The sequence below is a fragment of the Onychomys torridus genome, unplaced genomic scaffold (genome assembly GCF_903995425.1).
Source record: "Onychomys torridus unplaced genomic scaffold, mOncTor1.1, whole genome shotgun sequence".
Lineage (NCBI taxonomy): Eukaryota > Metazoa > Chordata > Mammalia > Rodentia > Cricetidae > Onychomys > Onychomys torridus.
Window position 1 is genome coordinate 34,408 of NW_023413642.1, and position 15,147 is coordinate 49,554.

General features: G+C 38.2%; 1 protein-coding gene across 1 annotated transcript; it reads left to right on the forward strand.

Annotated features, from left to right (window-relative positions):
• Window positions 1-560: 560 nt before the first annotated feature.
• LOC118576379 (olfactory receptor 502-like) lies at window positions 561-1,532 on the forward strand. Its single transcript, XM_036176652.1, has one exon. It carries the CDS (start codon window positions 561-563, stop codon window positions 1,530-1,532), a length of 972 nt encoding a protein of 323 aa, XP_036032545.1.
• The last annotated feature ends 13,615 nt before the right edge of the window (window positions 1,533-15,147 follow it).

Consider the following 15,147-nt stretch of genomic DNA (forward strand, 5'->3'; position numbering starts at 1 on the left):
ATTGCATAACTTTTTTATTTTACATTTTAATTCTTTGTTACACTTATAATAAATACTTTGTTATTTTCAAAAGACATGTATTATTTAATATATATCAATTTGAGTGAAGGGAATAGTGCAGGTGCATAGGTGTGGATGTCAAAGAACAACATGTAGGATTTGGTGCTCTCCTCCCACCATATGAATACCAAGAATCAAACTCTGGTCATCAGATGCCAGGCTTGGTGGCAAGAACATTTACTTGACAAGCCATCTCACCAGGCTGTCTTGTGGTTTTAAATCTTTAGCTTTAATGAAAATTAGGAATGTTTTATTATGAATGAATGTAAATGAAAGTTATCTATTATTTGTATCACATTTCTAGAATTTCTGATTAAATTATTTGAAGTACATACTGCACAGAAATGTATGAACAATGAAAATCCTGAGTAAAACATCCATTGTTGGTCCAATGTTCTGAATAATATATTATTTTGTAATGTTCTCCATGTTTGTATTAAATGAAATAAAGTGACCTATTAATCATCACAGCCTGGTTCCAGCAGCAGCTATACTGTATGATGGCTTTCCTGGAGGATGGGAACCACACTGCAGTGACAGCGTTCATTCTGTTGGGCTTGACAGATGACCCAGTCCTTAGAGTTGTCCTCTTCATCATCATCCTGTGTATCTACCTGGTGACTGTGTCTGGGAACCTCAGCACCATCCTTCTCATCAGAGTCTCTTCTCAGCTCCATCATCCCATGTACTTTTTTCTCAGCCACTTAGCTTCTGTTGACATAGGCATCTCATCTTCTGTCACTCCCAATATGCTTGTCAATTTCCTGGTAAGTCAAAATACCATCTCTTACCTTGGATGTGGCATACAGCTCGGCTCAGCTGCATTCTTTGGATCTGTTGAATGCTTCTTTCTAGCTGCCATGGCTTATGACCGCTTCATAGCAATCTGCAACCCACTGCTTTATTCAACCAAAATGTCCACACAAGTCTGTATTCAGTTGGTTGTAGGATCTTATATAGGGGGTTTTCTTAATGCTTCCTCCTTTACCATTTCCTTCTTTTCTTTTATCTTCTGTGGACCAAATAGAATCAATTACTTTTTCTGTGATTTTGCTCCTTTGATGGAACTCTCCTGTTCTGATGTCAGTGTCTCTGGAGTTGTTATCTCATTTTCTGCTGGCTCAGTTACTATAATTACACTGTTTGTTATAGCCATATCATATTTCTATATCTTCATCACCATCCTGAAGATGCGCTCCACTGAGGGCAGCCAGAAAGCCTTCTCCACCTGCACCTCCCACCTCACCGCAGTCATTCTCTACTATGGGACTGTTGCATTCATCTATGTGATGCCCAAGTCCAGCTACTCCAGAGACCAGAACAAGGTGGTGTCTTTGTTCTACATGGTGGTCATCCCCATGTTAAACCCCCTCATCTACAGCCTCAGGAACAATGAGATTAAGGGAGCTCTGAAAAGACAAATTTATAAGCAAACATTTTTAAAGAATAATCAGTTGTTTTGTAAAACTTAATATAGTAATGGCAATCAGCAAGACTAATGTGACCATTATCTCAGGTTTGGTTATTAGCATTCTCATTACACATTAGATTGATACTGTGTCTTTTTAGCAGGATAATGATGGCAAGTTATTCCCTACAGCCTATGACATGTTTAGCTTAGTTTGGGGCCCTGATACTGCTGTTAATTGTAGGCTTCATTTTTTTAGACCTAACCTTAGACCCGGTCAGTAAGTGTTTGGTTACTCCTGTAACATTTGTGCCAGTATAGCAATAGTAGGCATGTCTTGCTAGGCACTTGTAAGTTTCACAAGACAAATTGTCTATAAATCACATATTATGTTTATAAATATTGCCATATTAGGCTATTACTATTCACAAATTTTAAATGGAATTTAAAATAGAAATTCAAAGTAGAATTCAGATACTCCTCTATCTTCTGATTCTCTTCTTGTATTAACCTGACTTCTTTTTTATTTCTAGAGATTATCAGGATCAGTGTACTTGCTGTTTTCTATTAAGCAGATTTTATCCCACTTTCCATACTATAGTCTCTTTTTAGTTTCCTGATCAAATATCACTTGCCCTATGAGAATTTTATTGCTACCCAACCCAAGATAACAACACCCACCCCCACCACAGATACCTTTACCACTCATAGCACTTCCATTTATTCTTTTCTACCAGGTTCAAGTTTTAAAAAGTTGACTCATCTCTAGTGTACTTTCTACTGAAATAACAATTTCATGAGAATTATTTCATTCAGTAACATTTCTTCAGTGTCTACTTGGTCCTATAACACAATAAATACTCAATATCTAGATGTAATGGTTTGCTCAATGGTTATCCTGTCTACCTGTAAAACAATTCCAATTTCTGAAACAATATTCCATAAAGAATTTGAGGACATGAAGACAGACATCATTGGTTTTGGATGCCTTTTCCCTGTCTTGTTCCTAAACTGTCCTCAAATTGTCAAAAAAAAAGGAGCTATAAATCTTCACAGCTTTGTAAATTAATGTTCCTTACTGGTCATTAACATTTTATTTCTCAATTGCCAAAGCTCAGATAATACTTGATGTAAAATACAAGAAGAAATTAAACATTCTGACCTCAGTGATTTAGATTCAGTGTTTGTGGGAAGGCTAATCTATTTGTTCAGGAATTTGGTGAGAGTTGTGTATTGAGGGACCCCATGGTAGGTGTGTGTCCTAGTTTTGGTTCTCATTGCTGTGAAGAGACACCATGAACATGGCAACTCTTATAAGGAAAACATTTAACTGAAGGGCTTGCTTACAGATTCAGAGGTTTAGCCCCTTATCATGGGAAGCATGGCAGCATGCAGGCAGACATGGTGCTGGAAGAATAACTTGTAGTTAGAGTTTTCCTGCATGGCCCAGTCAGGACAAATCTCTCTTACCTGCCAGTCCCATAGTCGCTCAGACCCAACCAAGAAAGCACACAGAAACTTACATTGTTTAGAAACTGTATGGCCATGGCAGGCTTCTTGTTATCTACTTCTTCTATCTTAAATTAACCCATTTCTGTTAGTCTATACTTTGCCACATGGCTTGTGGCTTACCAGTGTTTTTACATGTTACTTTTCATGGCGGCAGCTGGCGGTGTCTCTCCCCAGCCTTCTACTTTCCAGAATTCTCTTCTCTCTTGTCCCACCTATACTTCCTGCCTGGCCACTGGCCAATCAGAACTTTATTTACACAGAGCGATATCCACAGCACTTCCCCTTTTCTTTTTTTTTTAAGGAAGGTTTTAACTTTTCTGTAGTACAATTACATATAACAAAACAATTATCAAGCAAGAATTACAGTTACAATATTAAAGAAGATATCCTATCTATCTTATATTTGTGAGTCTAAGGTTTTATATCTAACTTATCTTTTATCATAACTGAGGAAATTATAACTATCTAGACTTTAACCACATCAAAGACCTCAGAAGGATATAACATAATCTGAGAACCGGGAGAAGGATGTAAGCAATTTTCGGCAGTCTTGCAGGGTAGACAGAGACAGCTGGCAGTCTGGACAGTCACCTAATGTTCCTTTGTAAAGTTGGGGCATTTGTCTTTAGCCCACAGGGCTAGAGTCTCTCAGTCACTTCTCACAGTGTCCTGTAGAATGTCTGGCAGTTTCCTCTGTGAAGCAAGAACGTGAAGGACCATTTTGTCAAGCAAAGTTCAGTGGTCACCTTTCTATGGGTCCTGCATGTCCAGTTGATCGAGCAGTCCAGGCAAGAACAGTTTCTTGCCCAAATGGCTATTTTTGCCAAGGTGAAGATAAACTCCATATGAAGTGTCTTTAATGCCCATCCTCCTCTCTGAAGTAAATCAGTGCTGCCAGGAGCAGACATGTCTCACTGTCCAGAAAGTCTAAATTTTAAAAGTATTTTAAATGTCATTCTGTAGGTCTTTGAAGTATTTGAAGATTACCTATCTATCTGAAATATGTCTATGTATAACTAGAAGACTTATCATAACTGACTAATTAGTAATCTATTTTTAATTATCTATTTCAATTTAAAATGAGCTATACAAACATAATACCTTAAACACGATGAGAAATATACACACAGTATAACAAAATTAACTTTAAGTTTGTATCAATAGACTAAAATCTACACCAATATAAAACATTTTAAACAAGTTGTTGCTCTTTAGAAGTAAGTTCCTTAATCTACCCTTTCATCCTATTATATCTGTATCATATCCCCTTTTCTTCTTTAGAAAGAGATCTCATTTATAATCAAACTGCTTTAAATAAAAATATTGGTTTTTCTCTGTCCCACACCTGAGGGCTCTTCTGATTTGGGACACAAGAATCTCTTAACCTTTTCTTTTAGCAATATGTCTGGGTTTAGAGAAGGAGTGAGCCAATTCCATCTCCAAAGCCAGCTTGATAATTTTGGGAATGTGGGCGTAGTTTCTCTTACTACTTCCTGCTGGAGGGGGTCGCTGTATCTTATGGGGACACAAAGAAAATTTTAGGATTATGGAGTAGTCCATTAGGGTGAACCTCTGAGCCAGTTGCCTTGACAGCATTCTGGATGTTGGATCATCTGGGCCATGGTGTCATCGGAGACCTTTCAGGTGGTCTTGGCTGATCAAACCTGATGTATCTTAATCTGGAACAAATCCACAGCCTCTGGCTTTCTGTGGAAACAAAAGCAGAGACTCTTTTCCAAAGCAACATATCCTTATATCCAAATTTTGAAGTCAGGGTACCTTTAAAATTTACATATTTGTTTAACTCAACAGCTTTTATGATCAAATCTTTTTCTGTAGTTAAAAATTCCAAAGACAACACAAACCAGATTCTCTGTGTAACTGAAACACCACTGTGGCTGCTGGCTCCGCCCACCTCAGCTTCCCAACATGGTGGTGGTATGGTTTACCGCCAGCTCTGGGTCTGGAGCCATGTGTACCATCAACTATCAAAAGCAGTTCTATCAAAGCAGTGCATAGCCCAGAAACCTTTTTTTCTTTTTTTAAACTAGCAAAGGCTAAATCTACCACACAGCAGAGTAAAGTGCCACTTGTAGACTCCTCATTCCCGCCACACTATAGGTCAGAAGCACACACCAGGAACCCGCCACAGTAGTTCAAACCAGCAGGCTACCGCTAACTTGAGAGAGACAATTAGGAAGCTGTTTTTAGTTCCATTTTGGAATCTTTTTTTGTCAGGTTTTAGGTGGAAACTCTTGCCAACACGTTGAATGCCATTTGTAGTTGGAGTTTTCCTGCCTGGCCCACAGTCAGGACAAATCTCTCTTACCTGTCAGTCCCACAGTCACTCAGACCCAACCAAGTAAACACACAGAAACTTATATTGCTTATAAACTGTATGGCCATGGCAGGCTGCTTGTGGCAGGCTGATTGTTATCTACTTCTTCTCTCTTAAATTAACCCATTTCTTTTAGTCTATACTTTGCCACATGGCTTATGGCTTACCAGTGTCTTTACATGTTGCTTTTCATGGAGGCAGCTGGCGGTATCTCTCCTCAGCCTTCTACTTTCCAGAATTCTCTTCTCTCTTGTCCCGCCTATACTTCCTGCCTGGCCACTGGCCAATCAGAACTTTATTTACACAGAGTGATATCCACAGCAATAACTGAAAGTCTTACATCTTGAAGGCAATAGGAAGTTGACTGACACACTGGGTAGTAGTATCCTGAGCATATGAATCTCAAAGCCCACACCCACAGTGACACACTTCCTCCAACAATGCCATATCCACTCCACCAAAACTATAGCTCCTAGGAGTGCTACTCTCTGTGAGATTATGGAGGCCAATTACATTCAAAATACCACAATGTATGACAGTGAATATGTAACATAAGCTGTAGTAGTGTTAATTTTACAAAATTGAGTGCCCTTGTGTTTTCAGCATAGAAGATAAGAATCAAAATGTCATCTTAGATTTTTTCCTTTGATTAGTATGCAGTGTCCTTCCCTATCTCTTCTGATTAGCTTTGGTTTGAGGTCTCTTTTGTCAGATATTAAAATGTATATACCACTTCCTTCTTAGGTACATTTGCTTGTAACATCTTTTTCAACTCTTTACCCCAAGGTAATGTCTATCCTTAATGTTAAGGTATGTTTCTTAGCTGCAGCAGGATGAATCCTGTTTTCAAATCCATTCTATGCCTCTGTGTCTTTTTTATTGAGGAATTGATATTGGATATTAAAACCAATGATTTTTATAGCTCTTATTTTATTGCTATAGTTGATATTGGTGGGGGTGGGTGGTTTTTGGTCTTTCAGTGGGTTTTGGGTTTGGGATAATTTTCATTGTTTAAGAGGGTTGGCTACAAGTTGTTGTTGTTGTTGTTGTTAATGGTCAGGAAAAGTGCTAAAGAAAGGAGATTAGATTTAAGGTTCCTGTTTGGAAAAAAAAGATATATAGAAATGATGGAATAGAAGATAGATTATTGAATCTACTCTGAAAATAAAAGAGAGGATATAGATATGATATAGATAAGAGGTAGATTATTGAATCTACTTTTAAAAGACTACTACTAGTTTTAAATACTTTACATTGAATTTTTATGTATTGTGTACAAATTACATTGAGATTGATATTGTTAGAACATGCTGTATGTATATTTCTAATCTTGTTCTGGACATTGTACTTATACAGTTCATTTAACAATGTGATGCAATTTGCTAATAGTTGAATGTTATTATTACCAACTATTAGGTTATAAAGAAATGTAAGTTAGTACTTAGACATTACAATTGAACTTGTAGTCAGATTATGTGTTTTCAAGGTCAAGCAGAGATATATTTTAGATAGATAGGTTATCTTCAAACCCTTCAGAGATCTATAGAATATGGCATTTAAAATGTTTTAACAACTTAAAATTGTTTCCCTTTTTATGACTGTGAGACATGTCAGCTCATGGAAGCACCAATCTACTACAGAGAGGATATGGACATTGAAGAAAACTCCATATGGAGTTAACTTTCATTGTTGCAAAAGTTAGCCACTGGGTAACAAAATGCCCTCTCATCGACTACTACTAACAAACAGGACAAAATGGATAGACAGGACACAAAACAAAGGACTACCAATTCTTGCCAAGACAAATGTGGCTGTGGCTTTAACAACAGGTATCCTCTGAGGCCAGAACAATATGGCATCATCGCTGAAGTGGCTTTGCAATCTGGAAAAGGTAACGTCCCTTTCTTAGAAGGCAGCTGAACAGACAATGGACAGATGGCTTCTAGTGTGCAGTGGAACAGTAGCTAAAACAGTTAATCTTGAAAGAGTAACTAGGCTGACAGAGTCTAACCTCTCAATGGTAGACTGGCATTTAATAAAAGAGATGAAGCTAACCACAAGCTGAGAAGAATGGTATGTGGAGAAGAATGGGATGCCAAGATGAAGGCATCCACAAGCCAAGAGGAATAGGCAGTCAAATTCCAAAAATACCAGCAATTTCCAGAATGTAAAGTCCTGAATCATAACAGGACACTGGTGGAATTCAAGTTTATCTGGTACATGGAATAGTCACACCAAATGTGAGGTCAAGCTGTAGGCCTTGTGTACATCCTACTTCACAAATGAGTTTGTCAGATATGCTAAGCCTATAGGCTGAAGATGATGCCCCAGTGTTGCAGAGAACCCTCTGGTGACTGTCCAGGCAGCTAGCTGTTTCTGTCAACTCACATTTTTTTGGAAGTTACTTATTTGTACTTCCTGTTTTACTAGGTGATATTATTTCTTTCTTGGGTCTCTGAGGGAGTTGAAGATTAGATAGTTGTAGCTACAGTTTTCCTTGTTAAGAAATTTCAGAAAAGAAACTCACTAAGTGGTGTAAAGTGTATACATTTGAAAGATATCATAGTATAGTTTTCTGTTGATAATACAAGTTAGGATAGAAAAAGAATCAAGTACATTTTGGACTCACCAAAATAGGATAGATAATGGAATATTTTCTCTGAAATTGTCAAATGGACTAGACATTGTTGACATATTTACTGCTTGTTTGTATTGTATTGGTGAAATTATTAAGGCCACTCCACGTAGTTAAAAGGGAGGTTTATTTTGTGGGGTAACTTACAAATGAAGGGGTAGGTTGCAGGGTCTGGCAAAGGTATAGCACAGTCCGGCGGTGTTCTCTGGAGAACTCTGCTTGGTCTACCTCCAGCATCCAGGGTCCCGGAACCAAGAGAGAGCTCCTCTCGATCCTCGGTCTTCCACTTCCTCCTCCACCCTGCCTTGTGGGCGTGACCATTACCATTCCAGGCCAATGCTGTGATGGCTATCCACTACATCTCCCCCTTTTGTCTAAATAAGAAAGTTCTAACCTAATACAAGACTATATACAAAGAGATGGTTATCAAATATTGTCCAGGAGTAATGAGGGATAATGACTTAGATAAGTTGGAATTACAATAAGTGCAAACAATATCAAGCAAAAAACACATAGTAAAATCCAGGGAAGTCTAGGGCATGGTTAGGTGGCATGTTACAAAGATCATTCCAAAAGGTGTCCTATCCTAAAGAACCTGAGTCTAATACTTAATATATTCTATCTAAGATATTATATATGTATATATAATAAGTTGTAACTATAACTGCTAATCTCCAACCTCTTCAAAGACCTAAGAAGGAATGTAATAATACCTGAGAAATGGGAGAAGGACGCAAGCAACTTTCGGGAGTCTGACAAGAGTAGACAGAGACAGCTAGCAGCCTGGACAGTCACCTAATGTTTCTCAGCATCGTTGGTGCATTCAAATTGGCTACAGGCCTAGAGTATCTGACAGACCATTTTCAGAAGCAGGAATTCTGAAAGACCATCTTACCCTGTCTTGGCAAAGTATAGTGGTCGCTTTCCTTGTGTCCCACTTGTCCAGAAAGGACAGCATTTGTACTGTCAGCAGTTGAGGCAAGGGCAGTTCTTTGCCCAGTAGGCCATTTTGTGCCAAGAAGACAAACTTCCAAATGGAAATGTCTTAGAAGCCCAACATTCTCTCGGGATCCAATTGGTGCTGCCAGGAGCAATTATGTCTCACGTCAACAGAATTCTAAGTTATTTAAATGCCATATTCTCTAGGTCCATGAACTGTTTGAAGATTACCTGTCCATCTGACCTATGTGTTTATAAATCTGGATAACCTAACTAACATAATTATAGAGATGACAAGCATAGGTGACAATAACACTGTAAGTCTTATCTACCTAAACAACCTAAGGACTAAGGCTTCCTATAAATAAGGCAAACAGTCTGTAAGCAAATGTACAGTAAAAGGACAATGACTTTAAATTGTGACAATACACAAAATATCTTTAACAAAGGTAGGAATGTATAGTAAAATATGCAATATGATAATAAACCTAAATATATATCAGTACACAGTATATCTTAAACAGAAGTAGAACATACATACAGTATGACAGATATAAATTCACATTTGTATCAATATACAAATATTTCAAATAAGAGTAAAAATATGTGTACAATATAACAAACATAGTTCTGTATTTGTATCAATATACAAATTATCTTAAATAGGAATACAAAAGGTGTATATTTGTATCAACATATAAGAATTCATAACAGTGCAAAGGCTGCTATATTGCTAAATTTGTTTACTAATGTACATGATAGTCTACCATAATATCTTATACCTATCCATTCCATTTCTTCTTTTCCCTTTTTTTGAGACATATTTTCTTTCCTTACAGAGAGTACTGAGTTTAACAGTTTCATCCACCCCCAACCCTAGAACCATTATCCATAACTCTGAGAAATATGAAACCTTAGGGATAAGGGGCATTGTTTTCTTAGAATTTCTTCCAGCTGTTTAGGGGGCAGTGGTATCTCTGTTGGGTATTGTGAGAAAGCTCAGATAGTTAAATCTCAGTTAGACTAACTGTAGATTCTGCAGCAACTCTCAGAGTAATGGGTAAGATTGTCTGAAATTCTGGCAAGAAGTATGGAATGATGATGATTACCATGGCATCATTCTGGATTGGGTAGAGTTGTTGTTGTTGGGGCCCCATCTTCTTTCTGGAGACTTCAGAAATTGCTATTGGAAAAAACTTACTTTTTATCAGAATGGAAGGTTTGGATTTAAAGATGTCATGACATGTAAGAAAGGATTCCAAGAAATCAAGAATAAGCATGGAGAGAATTAGAATCTTGAAGATAATGGTCCCTTATAATTGGTTTCCTTCTGTCTCACACCAGAGGGCTCTTCTGAAATGGGACTGAAGAATCTCTCAACCTTTTATTTTATCAACATGCTTGGGTTTAGAAAAGGAGTGAGCCAATTCCATCTCCAAAGCCAGCTTGGTTTATAATTAAATTGGAACCACAACTATTCTAGATTGATAGAGATATAGATGTTAGACAGTGATATCTTACCCTGTGTAGATTGGTAACAATAGATTCTTTCTTTCTGCTATAAACATCCGGATATCCAAGGTCTTATGATTTTTGGAAGATGGGCATTTCCATTATCCTGGAAAGACAAAAACATAACCCTACCCCAACCTTTGATTGTTAACTTTTTCTTACAACCTGAAGAGATGTCATATTGGTGGATGATCTTTTACTTCTCCTCATCAAGGGGTTTCTCCTGTTCAAATAGAATTGCTATTAATTTTGTTGGTATCCATAGCTTTTCTTCTCCTGTGGAAACAAAAGCAAAACCCCTTCCCCAATGTAGGACATATCCAGGTTTCCATTCTGAGGTCAACACATCTTTGAAATAAACCAGTTGGTTTAGCTCAGGAGTTTTGTCTGTTGTCCAATGTCTCTTCACAGCTGTTGTTCCTTTCTCATCAGCATTGAGAAAATTCAAGGTTAATAAAGCACTATGCAATCTATTTCTAGGAGTCATTGTTACCTGTTGCTGTTTATTTAGCATATCCTTTAAAGTTCGATTGGATCTTTCTATGACTGCTTGGCCTATGGGATTGTGTGATATACCTGTAACATGCTTTATATTGTAATAAGCAAAGAACTGTCTCATTTTATTGGAGACATATGCTGGGGCATTATCTGTCTTAATTTGTACAGGTATTCCCATAACTTCTAATAGGTGTGTAATCACAGAATCAGCCTTTTCAGAACACATAGGAGTTGCCCACTGAAATCCTGAATAGGTGTCAATGGTATGGTGTACATACTTTAATCTTCCAAATTCTGAAAAATGAAACACATCTACCTGCCAAATTTCATTTCTTTGTATACCTTTTGGATTGCTTCCTGCAGGTAATGGAGTTTGGTTATAGAAGGAACAAGTAGGCCATTTTTTCATAATATCCTTAACTTGTTGCCAAGTAATGGAGAAATCCTTCTTCAAACCTTTGCTATTTACATGGTGTGTCTTATGAAATTCTGAGGCTTCTAGCACATTACCTATTAGTAACTGATCAATCTCATCATTACCTTGTGCTAGAGGTCCTGGCAGACCTGTATGGGATCTGATATGTATTATATATATATAGGATGTTCCCTTTTTCTGATGATTTCCTGCAATTGTATGAATAATGAAGTTAATTCCGTATTATCAGGAATAAATTCAGCAGTTTCAATGTGTAAAACAACTCTCTCTGCATATTGAGAGTCAGTGACTATATTGAGGGGTTCTGTGAAGTCCATCAGTACCATAAGAACGGCATACAGTTCTGCCTTTTGTACAGAGCTGTATGGACTTTGTACCACTTTACTTAGGTCTCCTGATTTGTATCCTGCTTTCCCTGATTTATTTGCATCAGTATAGAATGTGAGGACTCCAGAAATTGGCTTGTGTCATACAATGTGAGGAAGGATCCATTCAGTCTTCTTTATGAATTCTATTCTTTTGCTTTTGGGATAATGGTTGTTAATCTCTCCCAAAAAGTTATTGCAGGCTCTCTGCCAGTATTCATTATCTTTCCATAGTGATGAAATTTCCTCATTAGTTAAAGGTACTACCATTTCTGCTGGGTCTATTCCTGTCAACTGACAAAGTCTTAATTTACCTTTTTGAATCAAATCAGAGATCTTTTCTATATAAGTCTTTAATTTCTTATTTGGTTTACGTGGTCGGAATATCCATTCCAATATAATATCTTCCCTCTGCATCAAAATACCTGTGGGGGAATGTCTGGAGGGGAATATGACCAGAATGCATTTAAGTTCTGGATCCACACAATCCACATGTGCTTATCGAATTGTCTTTTCTATTAGAGCCAATTCCTTCTCAGCTTCGGCTGATAATTCTCTTCGAATATTTAGTTCTTTGTCCCCTTCTAGAGTATTAGCCAAATTTTGTAGTCCATCTTTGGGTATTCCACTGTTGTAACAGATCTTGGCCCCATAGATTTACTGCTACATTTGCTATGTATGGCTTCAGCCTTCCTCTCTGTCCTTCTGGCCCTATGCATTCAACCCATCTCAAACTCTGTTTTATCTGAGACAGGGTACCAATTCCTAAAAGTTGGACATCTACCTCTTGAAGAGGCCAATTTGGATGCCATTATTTTGGTGTAATTACAGTCACATCCGCACCTGTGTCTACCAGGCCCTCCAGAACCAAGCCATTAATTCGAATTCTAAGCTTTAGTCTTTGTTCTTTTATGTAAGTCTGCCTAAATATTTGTTTTATTGTGTTCTTTGTAAACTGTGATTCATCTATCAGAGCTGTTTTATCATCCATTGCAGTATCAGTTTTTACATTAGGCATTGGTTTATTCAGTTGTCCTGGAGAGGAATGTCTTCCACAGTGTCTGGGAATGTTCTTACCACATTTGATTTGGGGGCCTGCAAGAGGCCCCCTGAGGCGTTTCCCACCAGCAAAGGGTTGCCTTGTATATCTATTTTTGATCTGCACTCACTGGTCCAATGTCGGCCTTTGCCACATCTTCTACATAATCCAGGAGGTGGTTGGGGTCTTCTATTTATGCTATTTCTAGTAAGAGTATTACTTATAGGATTACCCCATGTACAGTTTTTACTTATATGACCTGGTGTACCACATTTAAAACATTTGGTACCACGGGGCCTTCTTTCACCTCTGGGCTTTGTCACTCCTATCCAAGCCTCATTACTGTAGTTAAGAGATTCAACACTATTAGTATACTGAATCCATTCTTCCAAAGGAGCTGATCTGATCTTTAATGGTGTAAGTATTCTTTTGCATTCTGCATTAGCATTGTCAAATGCCAAGGACTCAGTTAATACTTTTCTTAATTCTTTATCTGATGCAGCTTTTGTTATAGCTGTGTTCAGCCTTTGTAAAAAATCAGAGAATGGTTCATGCAGTCCCTGAAATATCTTTGTGTATACCTCAGTTGCTTTTCCAGGTTCTGGAATTTTTTCCCAAGCATTTAGAGCTGCTGTACAGCATAGGGATATTGTATGCTCATCATAAATGGCATGTACATTCCTGTCAGCGAAACATCCCTCACCAAGTATTTGATCTTGGGAGATCTCAAAACCTCTGAGTTTACCTTGTTGTTCTAAATTTCTTGCCTCTTCTCTCAACCAGCTTTTCCACTGTAAATGCTGGCTATATTCTATAACAGCTGAAATTAACTGATGCCAGTCATCTGGAATGATTCTATGTGAGGTAGGCCACGAATTTAACATCCGTTTTACATATGTGGAGTGTATCCCATATGTAACTACTGCTTCCTTTATATTTTTAAAGTCCCTTGTTGAAATTGGTTGTAATGTATATGTCGTATATGGCTCAGAGTGTGTGTCATCTGCTGGCTTCTCATGGATGATAACAGGATAAGCCATTGTATGAGAGCCATTTGGAGATGTTACAACCTGTATGGTATTGCCCTTCTGCTTATTAGGTCCCTTGTCATGTTGATTGAGAGTTTCCTCCAGGGCTTGTAAACGAGCACCTAGGGTCTGTTCCAGGGAGTAAACCTCTTCTCTTATAAGGGATTCCAGATTTTTCATGGAATCATGGAAGTTTTTATGTTCTTCTGAAACACATGATTTCATGGGCCTTATCTTATCAAGTAATGATAATTTTTCTTCCTTATATAGTGTCTGAGTAGCTACAACTTCACTCTGGAGAGTTAGTGTTCTATCCATTAAATACTCATATTTATTATCAATAAAAGCAATTTGGGGTACAAGCTTGTTTTGTAAATTCTGGTTAGCAGATTCCAGAGAGAGAATTTTTTATGTAAGTCCTGGCCAGCAGATTCCAGAGAGAGAATCTTTTTATGTAAGTCCTGGTCAGCAGATTCCATAGACAGAATCTTTTTTGTAAGCCTTCATTGTTATCTTTTAAAGCCTGTATCAGTCCCAATAATGACTCATCTTTGTTCTTATTATTAAACCAGTGTTTGAACACTGTGTGAATTATTACAATGAATGTCAACATGGTACAGGCCAGATATGTCTTAGGGAGGTCATATATTTCCAGGAAAATGTCATTCATCAGACAGGCAAAAAGGTTTTTAAATTCTTGTGAGGTAATGTTGTCAGCCATATTACAAGAATTACTCAAAATTTGTTAGTCAGTTTTAAGGTGTAAAATTATCAAGTACTTTTACTTGAAAGAAGCTTACCTTTCCATGGTTCTGGGAGGTGCAGTAGCACTTTTCAACCAGCAGGAGGCATTGGTATAGCTCCAAAGCAAGGCCTGCTGGTGACCTTGGCTGGAGGCAGATGAAGGCAGGAGCCATGATGGCAAGGAGCCGGAAACTCAGGGAGGAGTGGGAACGCCTCACTCACAGTGGTTTTTCGCTGGTCTAGGGGACTAAGTCTAGCCGCCCCGAACTGAGACCGGACTAGCTGCTCCTTTTTTCGGGAAGTGGAACCGTGTAGGCGTCCTTGGTTAAATGGAACTTTGCAGCAGGGTTTAAGGTACCCCGCCAGCTGGTGGTGGAGGCTGAGGAGAGGGAGCCGCTAGGCTTTGGAATTTGCCCCACGTGAGCGCCAGATATTGGTGAATTATAAGGCCACTCCACGTAGTAAAAGGGATGGTTTATGTTTGTGGGTAACTTACCAATAAGGAGTAGTTGCAGGTCTGGGCTAAGTATAGCACTAGTCCGGCGGTTGTTCTCTGGAGAACTCTGCTCGGTACTCTACCTCCGAGCTGATGCCAGGGTCCCGGTAACCAAGAGAGAGCTATCTCCTTCTCTT